This window comes from Rana temporaria, chromosome 2 (genome assembly GCF_905171775.1).
Source record: "Rana temporaria chromosome 2, aRanTem1.1, whole genome shotgun sequence".
NCBI lineage: Eukaryota > Metazoa > Chordata > Amphibia > Anura > Ranidae > Rana > Rana temporaria.
This window is the reverse complement of record NC_053490.1, coordinates 534,584,716-534,600,837: the sequence shown is the minus strand read 5'-3', so window position 1 is coordinate 534,600,837 and position 16,122 is coordinate 534,584,716. Positions and strand designations below refer to the sequence as shown.

Genomic DNA, 16,122 nt, shown 5'->3' with positions numbered 1-16,122 from the left:
TCTGCCGACGTATATCTACATGCGGCGGTCGGGAAGCAATTAAACACGCCGATCCCAAATCTAATCGGTGGCTCCTCCGGGGGTAGTGCTACTTTTTTTTGTGGGTCTCTCTTCTCTATTGCTAATCCTGTAGGGATCATCTGGCACAGAGAGAATGACAATGCCAGAATGCTACAGCTTGCTAACCCATCCCCTTCAGCTACATTTGTCACAGGTTGTGTAATCCTTCCGTTCTTTCTCTGTGAGTTCTGCTGAATGGGTGGGGTGAGGTCACTGTGCGCTCCCGGAGGCACTTGCATTCCATTTGCTTTACTGCTGACATACAAATCTGGGCGCCGCATCCACAAGCGAAGGTGTAGCTCATAGAGGAGCTGTGGTCAGGGCAGCAGGAGCTCAGGCCAGGCCCTAGTGCAGGGGATTCACAGGCATTCCAGCAGAGCAATAATACAATGAGGGCAGGAGGAGTTCAGGCAGAGGCTTAATACAGGTGAAGGTCAAGGCAGGAGAAGTTCTGGAAGAACACTGATACAGATAGCGCAATTACACCGCTGGAGGTGGGAGCAGGAAGCATTCAGGCAGCACTCGCCACTCCATGGCAGAAAATCCCCCAAATACTCAGACCAGCCCGTGCCATGTTCATCATAATCCCCTTTTTGTCCCATTCTAATGCTCGGTTTGAACTTCAGCAAGTTGTCTTCATCACATCTAAATGCACGGAGTAGCTGCCATGCGATTGGTTGATTAGGATAATTTTTTTTTTTTTTTTTTTTTTTTGACAAATAAAAATGATCTTGGACTCTTGTTGAATTTCTGTCTGGCATTCTTATCTGCATTTCGATGGTTTGTTACTGCTGGGTGCCCATCGAGGAAAGCCTTGGTATGTGGGAGCCGCCCCGTCTGAGCTATTGAGGTTGTTTGAAATTTTCCTTCATCTCTCTACACATGCAAGTTCCCAGCTCCTCTGTATATTGTGCTGTCCTGGAGGAGGGGAGATCACACATTCACATACAGGGGGTGCTGTGCTGGAGGAAGGGAGATCAGACATTCACATACAGGGGGCGCCGTCCTGGAGGAGGGGAGATCACACATTAACATACAGGGGGCGCTGTCCTGGAGGAAGGGAGGTCACATTCACATACAGGGGGCGCTGTCCTGGAGGAGGGGAGATCACATATTCACATACAGGGTGCGCTGTCCTGGAGGAAGGGAGGTCACATATTCACATACAGGGGGCGCTGTCCTGGAGGAAGGGAGGTCACATATTCACATACAGGGGGAGCTGTCCTGAAGGAGGGGAGATCAGACATTCACATACAGGGGGCGCTGTCCTGGAGGAAAGGAGGTCACATATTCACATACAGGGGGCGCTGTCCTGGAGGAAGGGAGGTCACATATTCACATACAGGGGGTGCTGTCCTGGAGGAGGGGAGATCAGACATTCTCATACAGGGGGCGCTGTCCTGGAGGAAGGGAGGTCACATATTCACATACAGGGGGTGCTGTCCTGGAGGAGGGGAGGTCACATATTCACACACAGGGGGCGCTGTCCTGGAGGAGGGGAGGTCACACATTCACATACAGGGGGCGCTGTCCTGGAAGAGGGGAGATCACACATTCACATACAGGGGGTGCTGTCCTGGAGGAGGGGAGATCAGACATTCACATACAGGGTGGCTCTGTCCTGGAGGAGGGGAGATCAGACATTCACATAAAGGGTGCGCTGTCCTGGAGGAGGGGAGATCAGACCTTCACATACAGGAGGCGCTGTCCTGGAGGAGGGGAGATCACACATTAACATACAGGGGGCGCTGTCCTGGAGGAAGGGGGGTCACACATTAACATACAGGGGGCGCTGTCCTGGAGGAAGGGAGATCACACATTAACATACAGGGTGCGCTGTCCTGGAGGAAGGGAGATCAGACATTAACATACAGGGGGCGCTGTCCTGGAGGAGGGGAGATCAGACATTAACATACAGGGGGCGCTGTCCTGGAGGAAGGGAGGTCACATATTCACATACAGGGGGGGGGGCTGTCCTGGAGGAAGGGAGGTCACACATTAACATACAGGGGGCGCTGTCCTGGAGGAGGGGAGATCACACATTCACATACAGGGGGCGCTGTCCTGGAGGAGGGGAGATCACACATTCACATAAAGGGGGCGCTGTCCTGGAGGAGGGGAGATCACACATTCACATACAGGGGGTGCTGTTCAGGAGTAAGGGAGGTCACATACAGGGGGTGCTGTCCTGGAGGAAGGGAGGTCACACATTAACATACGGAGGGGAGATCACACATTCACATACAGGGGGCGCTGTCCTGGAGGAAGGGAGGTCACACATTCACATACAGGGGGCGCTGTCCTGGAGGAGAGGAGATCAGACCTTCACATACAGGGGGCGCTGTCCTGGAGGAGGGGAGATCACACATTCACATACAGGGGGCGCTGTCCTGGAGGAAGGGAGGTCACACATTCACATACAGGGGGCGCTGTCCTGGAGGAGGGGAGATCAGACATTCACATACAGGGGGCGCTGTCCTGGAGGAGGGGAGATCAGACATTCACATACAGGGGGCGCTGTCCTGGAGGAAGGGAGGTCTCACATACAGGGGGCGCTGTCCTGAAAGAAGGGAGGTCACATATTCACATACAGGGGGTGCTGTCCTGGAGGAGGGGAGATCACACATTCACATACAGGGGGGGGGGGCTGTCCTGGAGGAAGGGAGATCACACATTCACATACAGGGGGCGCTGTCCTGGACGTGCCCCCATCCCCCGTGCTTGCGCGGAAAGGCAAATGCATGCAAACATGACCTGTTTGGTATCTACTTACTCGACGTAACATTATCTTTTATACCTTACAAAAAAATAGGTTATGTATTGTGTTTGTGTGCATTAAAACGCAAAAAAGTGTATTTTTTCCAAAATAATTGCGTTTGAAAAACCGCTGCACGAATACTGCGTGACATAAAATGTTGCAACGCTCACCAATTTATTCTCTATGGCCTCTGCTTTATAGAAAATATATAATGTTTGGGGGTTGTAACAAATATTCTAGTAAAAAATGCTGATGGTTACATGTGATCAAAAAGTGTCAGAAAAGGTCTGGAGCTGAAGAGGTTACATGACACTGGGTTGAGCCTGTCTCCTGACATATGGTAACTCCCCCAGGAAGTCTTGGTACAGTCCGCCTCTCTACAGTCTGACTGTACAGTGAAGGGAGAGCAGCTCGGACGGAGCCAATAATGCCGATGGTCGGGGGTCTAGGGGGTGTGAAACCAGCCACCCCGGAGGTGCAGGAGATCTGTGATCAGGTGAGGCGGCAGGGAGTGCTGTGTGATGATTGTCCAAGGGGGGGGGATAACATTCCTCATCTCTGCCATAGAGAGGAGTGTGAGGGTCACATGACAGGGTGAGAGGATACAATGTGTGTGTGAGAGAGAGAGAGAGGATACAATGTATGTGTGTGAGGGGATACAATGTATGTGTGCTGTGTGTGAGGGGATACAATGTATGTGTGCTGTGTGTGAGAAGGATACAATGTATGTGTGCTGTGTGTGTGTGAGGGGATACAATGTATGTGTGCTGTGTGTGAGAAGGAATACAATGTATGTGTGCTGTGTGTGAGAAGGAATACAATGTATGTGTGTGTGAGAAGGATACAATGTATGTATGCTGTGTGTGAGAAGGAATACAATGTATGTGTGTGTGAGAAGGATACAATGTATGTATGCTGTGTGTGAGAAGGAATACAATGTATGTGTGTGTGAGAAGGATACAATGTATGTATGCTGTGTGTGAGAAGGAATACAATGTATGTGTGTGTGAGAAGGATACAATGTATGTGTGCTGTGTGTGTGAGGGGATACAATGTATGTGTGTGAGAGGATACAATGTATGTGGGCTGTGTGTGTGAGGGGATACAATGTATGTGTGCTGTGTGTGAAGGGATACAATGTATGTGTGTGAGAGGATACAATGTATGTGTGCTGTGTGTGAGAGGATACAATGTATGTGTGCTGTGTGTGAGAGGATACAATGTATGTGTGAGGGGGTACAATGTATGTGTGTGAGAGGATATAATGTATGTGTGTGAGAGGATACAATGTATGTGTGCTATATGTGAGGGGATACAATGTATGTGTGCTGTGTGTGAAGGGATACAATGTATGTGTGTGAGAGGATACAATGTATGTGTGCTGTGTGTGAGAGGATACAATGTATGTGTGCTGTGTGTGAGAGGATACAATGTATGTGTGAGGGGGTACAATGTATGTGTGTGAGAGGATATAATGTATGTGTGTGAGAGGATACAATGTATGTATGCTGTGTGTGAGAGGATACAATGTATGTGGGCTGTGTGTGAGGGGATACAATGTATGTGGGCTGTGTGTGAGGGGATACAATGTATGTGTGTGAGAGGATATAATGTATGTGTGCTGTGTGTGTGAGAGGATACAATGTATGTGGGCTGTGTGTGAGGGGTTACAATTAGGGTTGTCCCGATACCACTTTTTTAGGACCGAGTACAAGTACCGATACTTTTTTTCAAGTACTCGCCGATACCGAATACCGATACTTTTTTTTAAATGTGTCCCCAAATGCAGCAATGTCCCCCCACAAATGCAGCCATGTCCCCCCACAAATGCAGCCATGTCCCCCCACATATGCAGCCATGTCCTCCCCCATATATGCAGCCATGTCCCCCCCATATATGCAGCCATGTCCCCCCCATATATGCAGCCATGTCCCCCCCATATCCAGCCATGTCCCCCCATATGCAGCCATGTCCCCCCCATATGCAGCCATGTCCCCCCATATGCAGACATGTCCCCCCCCCCATATGCAGCCATGTCCCCCCCCATATGCAGCCATGTCCTCCCCATATGCAGCCATGTCCCCCCCATATGCAGCCATGTCCCCCCCCATATCCAGCCATGTCCTCCCCATATCCAGCCATGTCCCCCCCATATATGCAGCCATGTCCCCCTTACCTTACATGCTGCCGCGCCGCATCCCCGCTTGGTTAATACGGGCGGGGAACATTACAACTTTCATTTGAATAGCTGTAGTCTTTCGTGCCGCGCTGCGTATAGATACTCCCCCTTGCTCGGGATTGGACAGTTCACCCGAGCAAGGGGGAGTGTCTATGCGCGGCGGGAAAGACTACAGCTATTCAAATGAATGCTGTAATGTTCCCCGCCCGTATTAACCAAGCGGGGATGCGGCGGCGGCGGCGGCGGCGGGGGGGGGGGGGGGGGGGAGTATTCTATTTCGATATCGGGGGTATTTGCGGGAGTACGAGTACTCCCGCAAATACTCGGAATCGGTACCGATACTAGTATCAGTATCGGGACAACCCTAGTTACAATGTATGTGTGTGAGGGGATACAATGTATGTATGCTGTGTGTGAGGGGATACAATGTATGTGGGCTGTGTGTGTGAGGATACAATGTATGTATGCTGTGTGTGAGGGGATACAATGTATGTGTGCTGTGTGTGTGGGGGGGGATACAATGTATGTATGCTGTGTGTGTGTGAGAGGATACAATGTATGTATGCTGTGTGTGAGGGGTTACAATGTATGTGTGCTGTGTGTGAGGGGTTACAATGTATGTGTGCTGTGTGTGAGGGGATACAATGTATGTATGCTGTGTGTGAGGGGTTACAATGTATGTGTGCTGTGTGTGAGGGGTTACAATGTATGTGTGCTGTGTGTGAGCGGTTACAATGTATGTGTGCTGTGTGTGAGGGGTTACAATGTATGTGTGCTGTGTGTGAGGGGTTACAATGTATGTGTGCTGTGTGTGAGAGGATACAATGTATGTGTGCTGTGTGTGAGAGGATACAATGTATGTGTGCTGTGTGTGAGAGGATACAATGTATGTGTGTGAGAGGATACAATGTATGTGGGCTGTGTGTGAGGGGATACAATGTATGTGTGCTGTGTGTGAGAGGATACAATGTATGTGTGTGAGAGGATACAATGTATGTGTGCTGTGTGTGAGGGGATACAATGTATGTGGGCTGTGTGTGATGGGATACAATGTATGTGTGCTGTGTGTGAGAGGATACAATGTATGTGTGCTGTGTGTGAGAGGATACAATGTATGTGTGCTGTGTGTGAGAGGATACAATGTATGTGTGTGAGAGGATACAATGTATGTGGGCTGTGTGTGAGGGGATACAATGTATGTGTGCTGTGTGTGAGAGGATACAATGTATGTGTGTGAGAGGATACAATGTATGTGTGCTGTGTGTGAGGGGATACAATGTATGTGGGCTGTGTGTGATGGGATACAATGTATGTGTGCTGTGTGTGAGAGGATACAATGTATGTGGGCTGTGTGTGAGAGGATACAATGTATGTGTGTGAGAGGATACAATGTATGTGTGTGAGAGGATACAATGTATGTGGGCTGTGTGTGAGAGGATACAATGTATGTGTGTGAGGGGTTACAATGTAGGTGTGCTGTGTGTGAGAGGATACAATGTATGTGTGCTGTGTGTGTGTGTGTGTGTGAGGGGATACAATGTATGTGTGCTGTGTGTGTGAGGGGATACAATGTATGTGGGCTGTGTGTGTGAGAGGATACAATGTATGTGTGCTGTGTGTGAGGGGATACAATGTATGCATGCTGTGTGTGTGAGGAGGATACAATGTATGTGTGCTGTGTGTGTGTGTGAGGAGGATACAATGTATGTGGGCTGTATGTGAGGGGATACAATGTATCTGTGAGAGGATACAATGTATGTGTGCTGTGTGTGAGAAGGATACAATGTATGTGGGCTGTGTGTGAGAGGATACAATGTATGTGGGTTGTGTGTGAGGGGATACAATGTATGTGTGCTGTGTGTGAGGAGGATACAATGTATGTGGGCTGTGTGTGAGGGGATACAATGTATGTGTGCTGTGTGTGAGAGAATACAATGTATGTGTGCTGTGTGTGTGAGGGGATACAATGTATGCATGCTGTGTGTGAGGGGATACAATGTATGTGTGTGAGAGGATACAATGTATGTGTGCTGTGTGTGAAAAGGATACAATGTATGTATGTATGCTGTGTGTGTGTGAGGGGATACAATGTATGCGTGCTGTGTGTGAGAAGGATACAATGTATGTGAGGGGATACAATGTATGTGTGTGTGTGAGAAGGATACAATGTATGTGTGCTGTGTGTGAGAAGGATACAATGTATGTGGGCTGTGTGTGAGAGGATACAATGTATGTGGGCTGTGTGTGTGAGGGGATACAATGTATGTGCGCTGTGTGTGAGAGGATACAATGTATGTGGGCTGTGTGTGAGAGGATACAATGTATGTGTGCTGTGTGTGTGTGAGGGGATACAATGTATGTGCGCTGTGTGTGTGAGGGGATACAATGTATGTGGGCTGTGTGTGAGGGGATACAATGTATGTGTGTGAGAGGATACAATGTATGTGTGTGAGAGGATACAATGTATGTGGGCTGTGTGTGAGAGGATACAATGTATGTGGGCTGTGTGTGAGGGGATACAATGTATGTGTGCTGTGTGTGAGGGGATACAATATATGTGGGCTGTGTGTGAGGGGATACAATGTATGTGGGCTGTGTGTGAGGGGATACAATGTATGTGTGTGAGAGGATACAATGTATGTGGGCTGTGTGTGAGGGGATACAATGTATGTGGGCTGTGTGTGAGAGGATACAATGTATGTGTGTGAGAGGATACAATGTATGTGGGCTGTGTGTGAGAGGATACAATGTATGTGGGCTGTGTGTGAGGGGATACAATGTATGTGTGCTGTGTGTGAGAGGATACAATGTATGTGTGCTGTGTGTGAGAGGATACAATGTATGTGTGCTGTGTGTGAGAGGATACAATGTATGTGGGCTGTGTGTGAGGGGATACAATGTATGTGTGCTGTGTGTGTGAGAGGATACAATGTATGTGGGCTGTGTGTGAGGGGATACAATGTATGTGTGCTGTGTGTGTGAGAGGATACAATGTATGTGTGCTGTGTGTGTGAGAGGATACAATGTATGTGTGCTGTGTGAGGGGATACAATGTATGTGTGCTGTGTGTGAGGGGATACAATGTATGTGGGCTGTGTGTAAGGGGATACAATGTATGTGGGCTGTGTGTGAGAGGATACAATGTATGTGTGTGAGAGGATACAATATATGTGGGCTGTGTGTGAGGGGATACAATGTATGTGGGCTGTGTGTGAGAGGATACAATGTATGTGGGCTGTGTGTGAGGGGATACAATGTATGTGGGCTGTGTGTGAGAGGATACAATGTATGTGTGCTGTGTGTGAGGGGATACAATGTATGTGTGCTATATGTGAGGGGATACAATGTATGTGTGCTGTGTGTGAGAGGATACAATGTATGTGTGCTGTGTGTGAGGGGATACAATGTATGTGTGCTATATGTGAGGGGATACAATGTATGTGTGCTGTGTGTGAGAGGATACAATGTATGTGTGCTGTGTGTGAGGGGATACAATGTACGTGGGCTGTGTGTGAGGGGATACAATGTATGTGGGCTGTGTGTGAGGGGATACAATGTATGTGTGTGAGGGGATACAATGTATGTGTGTGAGAGGATACAATGTATGTGTGTGAGAGGATACAATGTATGTGTGCTGTGTGTGAGGGGATACAATGTATGTGTGCTGTGTGTGAGAGGATACAATGTATGTGGGCTGTGTGTGTGAGAGCATACAATGTATGTGGGCTGTGTGTGAGAGGATAAAATGTATGCGAGAGGATATAAGGGGCTACATATCCACTCAGGCAAAAAGATGCCATGCGGTGCTAGAGCTGGTGTGCTTAGGTGACAGAGCGAGCGAGTCCTGTAGACAGTCAGCAGGCACATTGGTCTATCAGACGGACGTGTGCCTGAGAGCTCCGCTCACCTGACCTCCAGCGACTCATCCTCCTCGCACACTCCCTCCGAGCAGACAGCTAGGCAGGCAGGTGGTTTTTTTCCTCCAAGACCAAGGATCTTGGACAGCTGCCTTTGCTCCGGGCCACACGAAACAACTCCAGCTCCCAGGATTAGCAGCCCAATTCTCCTCCCTTTGGGCCCCCCTCCAACAGACCAAGCTCCTTCCTCACTGGTAAGCCCCTGTGTTTACCCGATCGCTGTCCACCTTCCTGCCCTCGGTCCGGTCCAGGGGCGAGTTGCGGCCATCCTTTTAAGGATAAGCCGTGGCTTTCCGCCCAGATAGACTCCCCCATCTGGCTTCCCCTGCTCCACAGAGACATCCCTCTCCTGTACCCCCACACCACCACCCCTACTCCAGGCATCCCTCTGCCACCTCTCCAGCTCAATTTCCGCCTTTTCGGGCGTCCGCGCCGTCCTGTGAAGAATCGCGGCAGCCGCAATCTAGGAAAGGCCGCGGCTTCATCCGCGGCCTAGCGGCGCGCTGTTTCCACTCCCCCGGCAACCTTCACCTAACTGCCCAAACGGCCCAGTAACGCCCCCCCCCTACCCCTGAAGAGTACCTTCTTCTCCCTGCTATCGATCCTGTCCTCCCCAGCAGCACCGATCCACTCAATCTGATAGCCCCCAGCCTGGCCCCTACTGCCTGATCGGCGGCCATCTTGCTACACCCAGCCCCACTCTCCCCTTCTCAATACTATTAGAACTTGATCCAGGGTTCGCCCGATCGCCTCTCAAGGGGTCAGGAGGGAATTTTTTTCCCTGTCATAGCATATTGGCACAGCACGGCCAGGTTTTTTTTGCCTTCCTCTGGACCAAGTCAGGATAGAGGATTCAGTTAATCCTCGTAAATCCTCCCCCTCCCTCCCCCCTGGTGTTTCGCGACCATGGTTAATCTGCAATATTCTGCAGAAACCATTTGGGATCTGAGGCGATTTGCCGCAATATTGCCAGCCATCACCAAAAAAGCCCTAATAATTGAGCGACTATTGAGAATTGATCAACGATCGACTATCAAAAATCTCCGCCATTCACCGCAGCTTAAACCCATATCATGTGCGCTGATCAACACAAGATCGGCAGTAAAACACCGACTAGAAATCCATGATTTCATTCTACAATACGATTTAGACTACCTCTTTATTACAGAGAGCTGGCTCACAGCCGACTGTAACGCCATTTTAGGAGAACTGGTGCCAGAAAACTATCGTATTATAACCGAAAACAGAATAGGGCAAAGAGGAGGAGGCCTGGCGGTGATCCATAAGATTCATCTTGCAATCACCAAACCAGTCCTTCAAAACCCCCTTCCATTCATGGAAACCCTTACTCTACAACTGCAAACAAATCCCCAGCAGACCGTCCGGATTCTACTCTGCTATAGACCACTGGGTCCAAAATCACAGCTTTTACTATCATTGACGGACTTTATTTTCACCTATACCCTTAACGGCAAACACCTTTTTGCTGCTCAGGGACTTCAACCACTGGGCCAACTCCCCACAAACCCCGTTGCCGACGCCTGTATTGACCATCTGGAAGGATTAGGGCTACAACAACTAGTATGTGGGCCCACACATGCTTCAGGTCACACACTAGATCTTATTTTCAGACAAGATCTGGAAATGAAAATCTTGGAAAATGAACTGTTGCCATGGACTGATCACCATGCAATTAAATTCATTATTTCGGAAATCCCTTCCTTAACAAAAACATCAAAACCAGTGACAACACACTGGACTAGATGTCAGAAGAAGCTCCACTCGGAACTCTTCAAAACCACGTTAAGGGGAAAAATAAAAACAATTCAGTCGCATCAAACGGCCGAAGAAACACTGGATGCCATAAACGCAGCCCTATTACAGTGCGCTGACTTAATAGCGCCGAAACGTAAAACCTGCATCCGGAAAAATACCTCCAGCTGGTTCAAAAACCAACTGGCGTTACTGAAGCAAGAGCGCAGAAGGGCGGAAGCCGCCTGGAAAAGAAGCACTTCAGAGGAAAACCTCTCCATCTACAAAGCAATAACAAGAAAATACCACAAAGAAATTTTCAAAGCCCTCAACCGCCCCCGCGAACTCTTCAAGCTGGTCACTCAGACCATGAATCCAGGATGTCTTCAAGTCCCCAATTCTGATACCCAAGAATTTTACGATTTATCGGATTACTTCATTAATAAAATCGGGGAAATCCGAGAAGGCATTCAGCAAAACAATACTCCCCTCCACTCCCCCCGCAATTATTCACACAATACCCACAACAATTCACCACAATCAGGTAAGTTCACGCTGGAACCCATCTCTATCCATGCCACAAAGAACATCATTGATGCTTTGTGTAACGGCACAGCACCGAATGATATCATCCCCACTAAACTGCTGAAGGAATGTGCCGACATCCTGGCACCTCCTACTGTATCACGCAGCTTATAAACCAATCTTTCAAAGAAGGCATAGTGCCCTCCAAGTTGAAAGAGGGCATAATCCAACCCATCTTGAAGAAACCCACACTAGACCCCAAGGACCCACTCCACCGCCGTCCCATAACAGGCCTAAATGTACTCTCAAAGGTATTGGAAAAAGTAGTGGTACAACAGCTGCAACAGCATCTAGATACCCACAACCTACTTGATCATTTTCAATCGGGTTTCCGTCAAGGACACGGGACGGAAACAGCATTGCTCAAAATATGGGACGACGTTCTCGAGGCCGCAGACGAAGGAGAATCTTGTCTTCTGGTTCTGTTAGACCTAAGCGCAGCTTTTGACACAGTAGACCACAAGCTTTTATTGACTCGGCTAGCTGAAGTAGCCAAAGTCGCAGAAGGTGATTTATCTTGGTTCTCCTCTTTTTTGGAAAACCGATCGCAAACAGTGAAGTTAGGACCTTTCACCTCTGAGAAACGCACATTATCGCGCGGAGTCCCTCAAGGATCGCCTCTGTCTCCGGTGTTATTCAACATCTATCTTCGTCCTCTTTTTGAAATCATCAGCAGCCAAACAATGCTTTATCACTCATATTCAGATGACGCACAACTGTATTTCCGCATTTGCAATAGAAAGGATCACCACCTCAATCTAGAGACATGCCTATTTTTGATAGAGAACTGGATGACAAAGAGTTATCTTAAACTCAACGGAGCGAAAACAGAACTTCTCCTGTTTCACGCCAAGCGTATGAATCAACTAGCAACAACTTGGACCCCCCCCGCCCATTCTGGGCAAAATCATCACCCCTAGCGCCAAAGTCAAAAGTCTCGGGGTCATCTTCGACTCCTACATGACAATGGACGCAAAAAAAGGGTCAGTAGTCAGCGGTTCTCACCATCTGCTGCGCCTACTACGCAGACTTACTCTTTTCATTCCCAAAGAAGACATAGCGGTCGTGGTGGGATCAATTGTAAACTCCAGACTGGATTATGCAAATGCCCTTTACCTCGGACTCCCAAAGTACCAAATCGCCCGTCTGCAAGTCGTTCAAAATACGGGCGCTAGACTTGTGACTGGGAAAAAGCCCTGGGAATCAATCTCACCTTCACTGAGATCCCTTCATTGGTTGCCAGTAAAAGACAGAATTGTCTTTAAAGCACTCTGTCTAACGCATAGATGTATCCATGGGAAGGCTCCCCTTTATCTAACGAAAAAATAAAAGCTCACAACTCCAATCGCGTTCTGCGATCTACCGATCAAAATCTACTACAGATACCGAAAGCCAACTACAAGTCCAAAGGAGAAAGAAGATTCGCGGTCCAAGGTCCCAGACTATGGAACGCTTTACCAACCAGCATTCGGTTGGAGAAGAACCACTTAGCCTTCAGGAAAAAGATCAAAACTCATCTCTTTTGATATCAAAAGAGACAGGAACAACAAGCGCCCAGAGCCGATTAAGTTCGCATGTGCTGCGCTATATAAGTTTCTCATTCATTCATTCACAGGAGCCACACTGGGGCAGAGATTCTGTCAGCTCTGCAGGGGCAGGCTGAGAGGTGGTTGACGCCACGCCAGCTTCAGCCAGGAATGGTGGTTTGCGACAATGGCACCAACCTCCTCTCTGCCCTCCGACAGTGGACACTTGACCCATGTTCCCTGTTTGGCTCATGTCCTGAATTTGGTGGTGCAGCGGTTCTTGGGCAGGCATCCAGGCTTACAGGATCTCCTGAGGCAGGCCAGGAAAGTCTGTGGGCATTTCCACCGGTCATATAATGCCAGTGCTCGGCTAGCTGACCTTCAAAAGGAATGCAACCCGCCCAAGAACTGTCTAATCTGTGACATGCCCACCAGTTGGAACTCAACGTTGGCAATGCTGCAGCGGCTGCACACGCAGCAGAGGGCCATCAATGAGTACCCGTGTGAGTATGGCACCAGGACAGGGTCAGGGGAGCTTGGCTTTTTTTTTGCCACGCCAGTGGCTACTGATCAAAGATGTCCTGTCACCATTTGAGGAGGCCACGACGATGGTGAGCAGTGACAGTGCATGCATCAGTTTCCTGGTCCTCCTGGATAACGTGTTTCTCTCAAAACCGTATAATATGCAACGCCATCTAGTGGCCACATTGTAGAATATTTCCCATTCACACATATTTTTTTTTATTTTTATGAATAACATTTAATCTTTAGAGAATATAACCTGAGAACATTCGATTTGTCCCATTCACACTGAATCAACTTACATGCAGTTTCCATGAACCGCTATGTTTATTCTTTTTATAAACGCACCCCCCAATGAGGTAGAAGACCATATTGGGGCGCTCATCAGTGTCTCTTCTCTTCCAGTTCAAAGCGGAGGTGCAGCAGAAATCCGGGAAGAATTTCGGGACTTTCGAAGCCATTGAATTCAAGACTCAGCTTGTTGCCGGAACAAATTACTTCATTAAGGTAATGGAGGAAGCCTCAGAGGAGAAGAAGCTGAGCTGTGGTACTTATTGGCCCAGATTCAAAGAGCAATTGCGCCTGCGTAACCATAGTTACGCAGCGCAATTGCTTACTTGCCCCGGCGTAACGACTTCTCCTGATTCAGAGAGCTCGTTACGCCGACTGCAGCCTAAGATATACGTGTCATAAGGCTCTTATGCCCTCATATCTTAGGCTGCATTCTTACGTTGGCCGCTAGGTGGCCTTCCCGTTGTGGTCAGCGTATAGTATGCAAATTGCATACTAACGCCGATTCACAACGTTACGCGAGCCCTGCGTACGCAGTTTACGTCGTTTTCGTATGGCGGTTTTTGCGTAAGGCTGCCCATGCTAAAAGCAGGGGCAGCCAATGCTAAAGTATACCCGTCGTTCCCGCGTCGCGAAATTTGAAATTTACGTTGTTTGCGTAAGTGAATCGTGAATGGCGCTGGATGCCATTCACGTTCACTTTGAAGCAAATGACATCCTTGCGACGTCATTTACCGCAATGCACGTCGGGAAAGTTTCCCGACGGAGCATGCGCCCTACGCTCGGCGCGGGAACACGCCTAATTTAAATGATTCCCGCCCCCTACGGGATCATTTAAATTGCGCGCGCTTACGCTTGAGAATACACTTAAACTTACGACGGCGCAGATTCCGAGTTACGTTGGCGTATCTACTGATACGCCGATGTAACTATTTGTGAATCTGGCTATTAATGTTTGCTCTTTAAGCCTCTAGTAAAAAATTTAGATCGAAGGGGCACGGGGGGGATAGTGGACACCTTCTCATAGCTATTCATCAGCAAGACTTTTACTTCTTAAATTTAAGAGTGACAGGTTCACTTTATTTGAAATCAGACGCAGTTACAGTGGAACTCGGATTGCAAGTAACGCAGTTAACGAGCGTTTTGCAATACGAGCAATTATTAACCACTTAAGACCCGGACCAATATGCGCTATAAACAAAAATAGAGCGACAATTTTAAAAACAAAGTAATATTTTTTACTTTTTGCTATAATAAATATCCCCAAAAAAAAGATATACATTTTTTATTTTTTCCTCAGTTTAGGCCGATACGTATTCTTCTACCTATTTTTGGTAACAAAAATCGCAATAAGCGTATATTGATTGGTTTGCGCAAAATTTATAGCGTCTACAAAATAGGGGATAGTTTTATAGCATTTTTATTAATATTTTTTTTTTTTTTTACTACTAATGGCGGCGATCAGCGTTTTTTTTTTTTCGTGACTGCGACATTATGGCGGACAGGTGAAGGGGGAAGGTTTGTTTACACTTACCTCTCCCTGTTCTTCCTCTCTGTGACCCCAATCTCGGGACACCGGCGGCGATCGGGTCCACGGGCGCGGTCACGGAGGACAGGACCGGGTCGCGCTCTCGCGACCCACGGCTGGGCAAACCTGTACGTCTATGTGCCCAGCCGTGCCATTCTGCTGACGTAAATAGTCGTGCGGCGGTCCTTAACTGGTTAAAAAAAATCCTGACTCGGTTTGCGAGTGTTTTCGCGAGCAGGATTCAAGCCTCTGCGGTGTGCAGTACCGCATTTGGCCAGAGGTGCGGGGGGCCGTGACACTCGGAGCCATTCAGAGATTTTCAGAAATAATCAGTTTCTCAGTGCAGCCAAACGATCTCCGAGTATTTCCAAGTCTCTCCGGCGCCCCCCCACATCTGGCCACATGCGGTATTGCATGCAATAGAAGTCAACATGGAGCGAATTATCTTTGTTTCCATTGACTTCTATGGGGAAACTCTCTTTGATATGCGAGTGCTTTGGATTACAAGCATTCTCCTGGAACGGATTATGCTCAAAATCCAAGTTTCCACTGAACAGTATTGATGACGGTTGTGTGTTTCTCCTTCTCAGACTCACATAGGAGATAATCAGTATGTACATCTGCGGATCTACAAGAAGCTCCCGTGTTACCAGGAGGAGATGAGCCTCACCGCCTTCCAGGTGGGCAAGACCAGAGAGGACCACATCGTCCACTTTGAACCCAGCGACTGACCAATCCGGACGCAGCTCTCTGCCGCCACTTTTACTTATTATTTGACGACATAATAAATGCTATAAAATCAGATGATGTGTTGTTGTCATTTATTATTGTATTTGATAAGAAGTATCATTTCCACCATGGAGGGTGCAGAAACAAAAGTGCTCATAGCACTAGGGGGGGGGGTCCGATACGGGATGAACCCTCTGCGCATGGCAACGCACCCTTTCTAGCAATCTTTGCAATATACGAAAAAAAAATTGCTACTGCAAGTCGCTTCTGTCTTT

General features: G+C 48.3%; 1 protein-coding gene across 1 annotated transcript; it reads left to right on the top strand.

Moving 5' to 3' along the window:
* Positions 1–3,159: 3,159 nt before the first annotated feature.
* On the top strand, positions 3,160–15,920 carry CSTA (cystatin A). The gene is made up of 3 exons (XM_040339172.1): positions 3,160–3,314; positions 13,705–13,806; positions 15,709–15,920. Exons 1-3 carry the CDS (start codon positions 3,246–3,248, stop codon positions 15,847–15,849), a joined length of 312 nt encoding a protein of 103 aa, XP_040195106.1. The 5' UTR covers positions 3,160–3,245; the 3' UTR covers positions 15,850–15,920.
* Positions 15,921–16,122: the final 202 nt, after the last annotated feature.

Coding starts and splice junctions, on each gene's coding strand:
- CSTA (XM_040339172.1), top strand. CDS start 3,246: ATGCCGATGGTCGGGGGTCTAGGGGGTGTGAAACCAGCCACCCCGGAG. Junction 3,315..13,704: donor TGCAGGAGATCTGTGATCAG/GTGAGGCGGCAG, acceptor CTTCTCTTCCAG/TTCAAAGCGGAGGTGCAGCA. Junction 13,807..15,708: donor GAACAAATTACTTCATTAAG/GTAATGGAGGAA, acceptor TCTCCTTCTCAG/ACTCACATAGGAGATAATCA.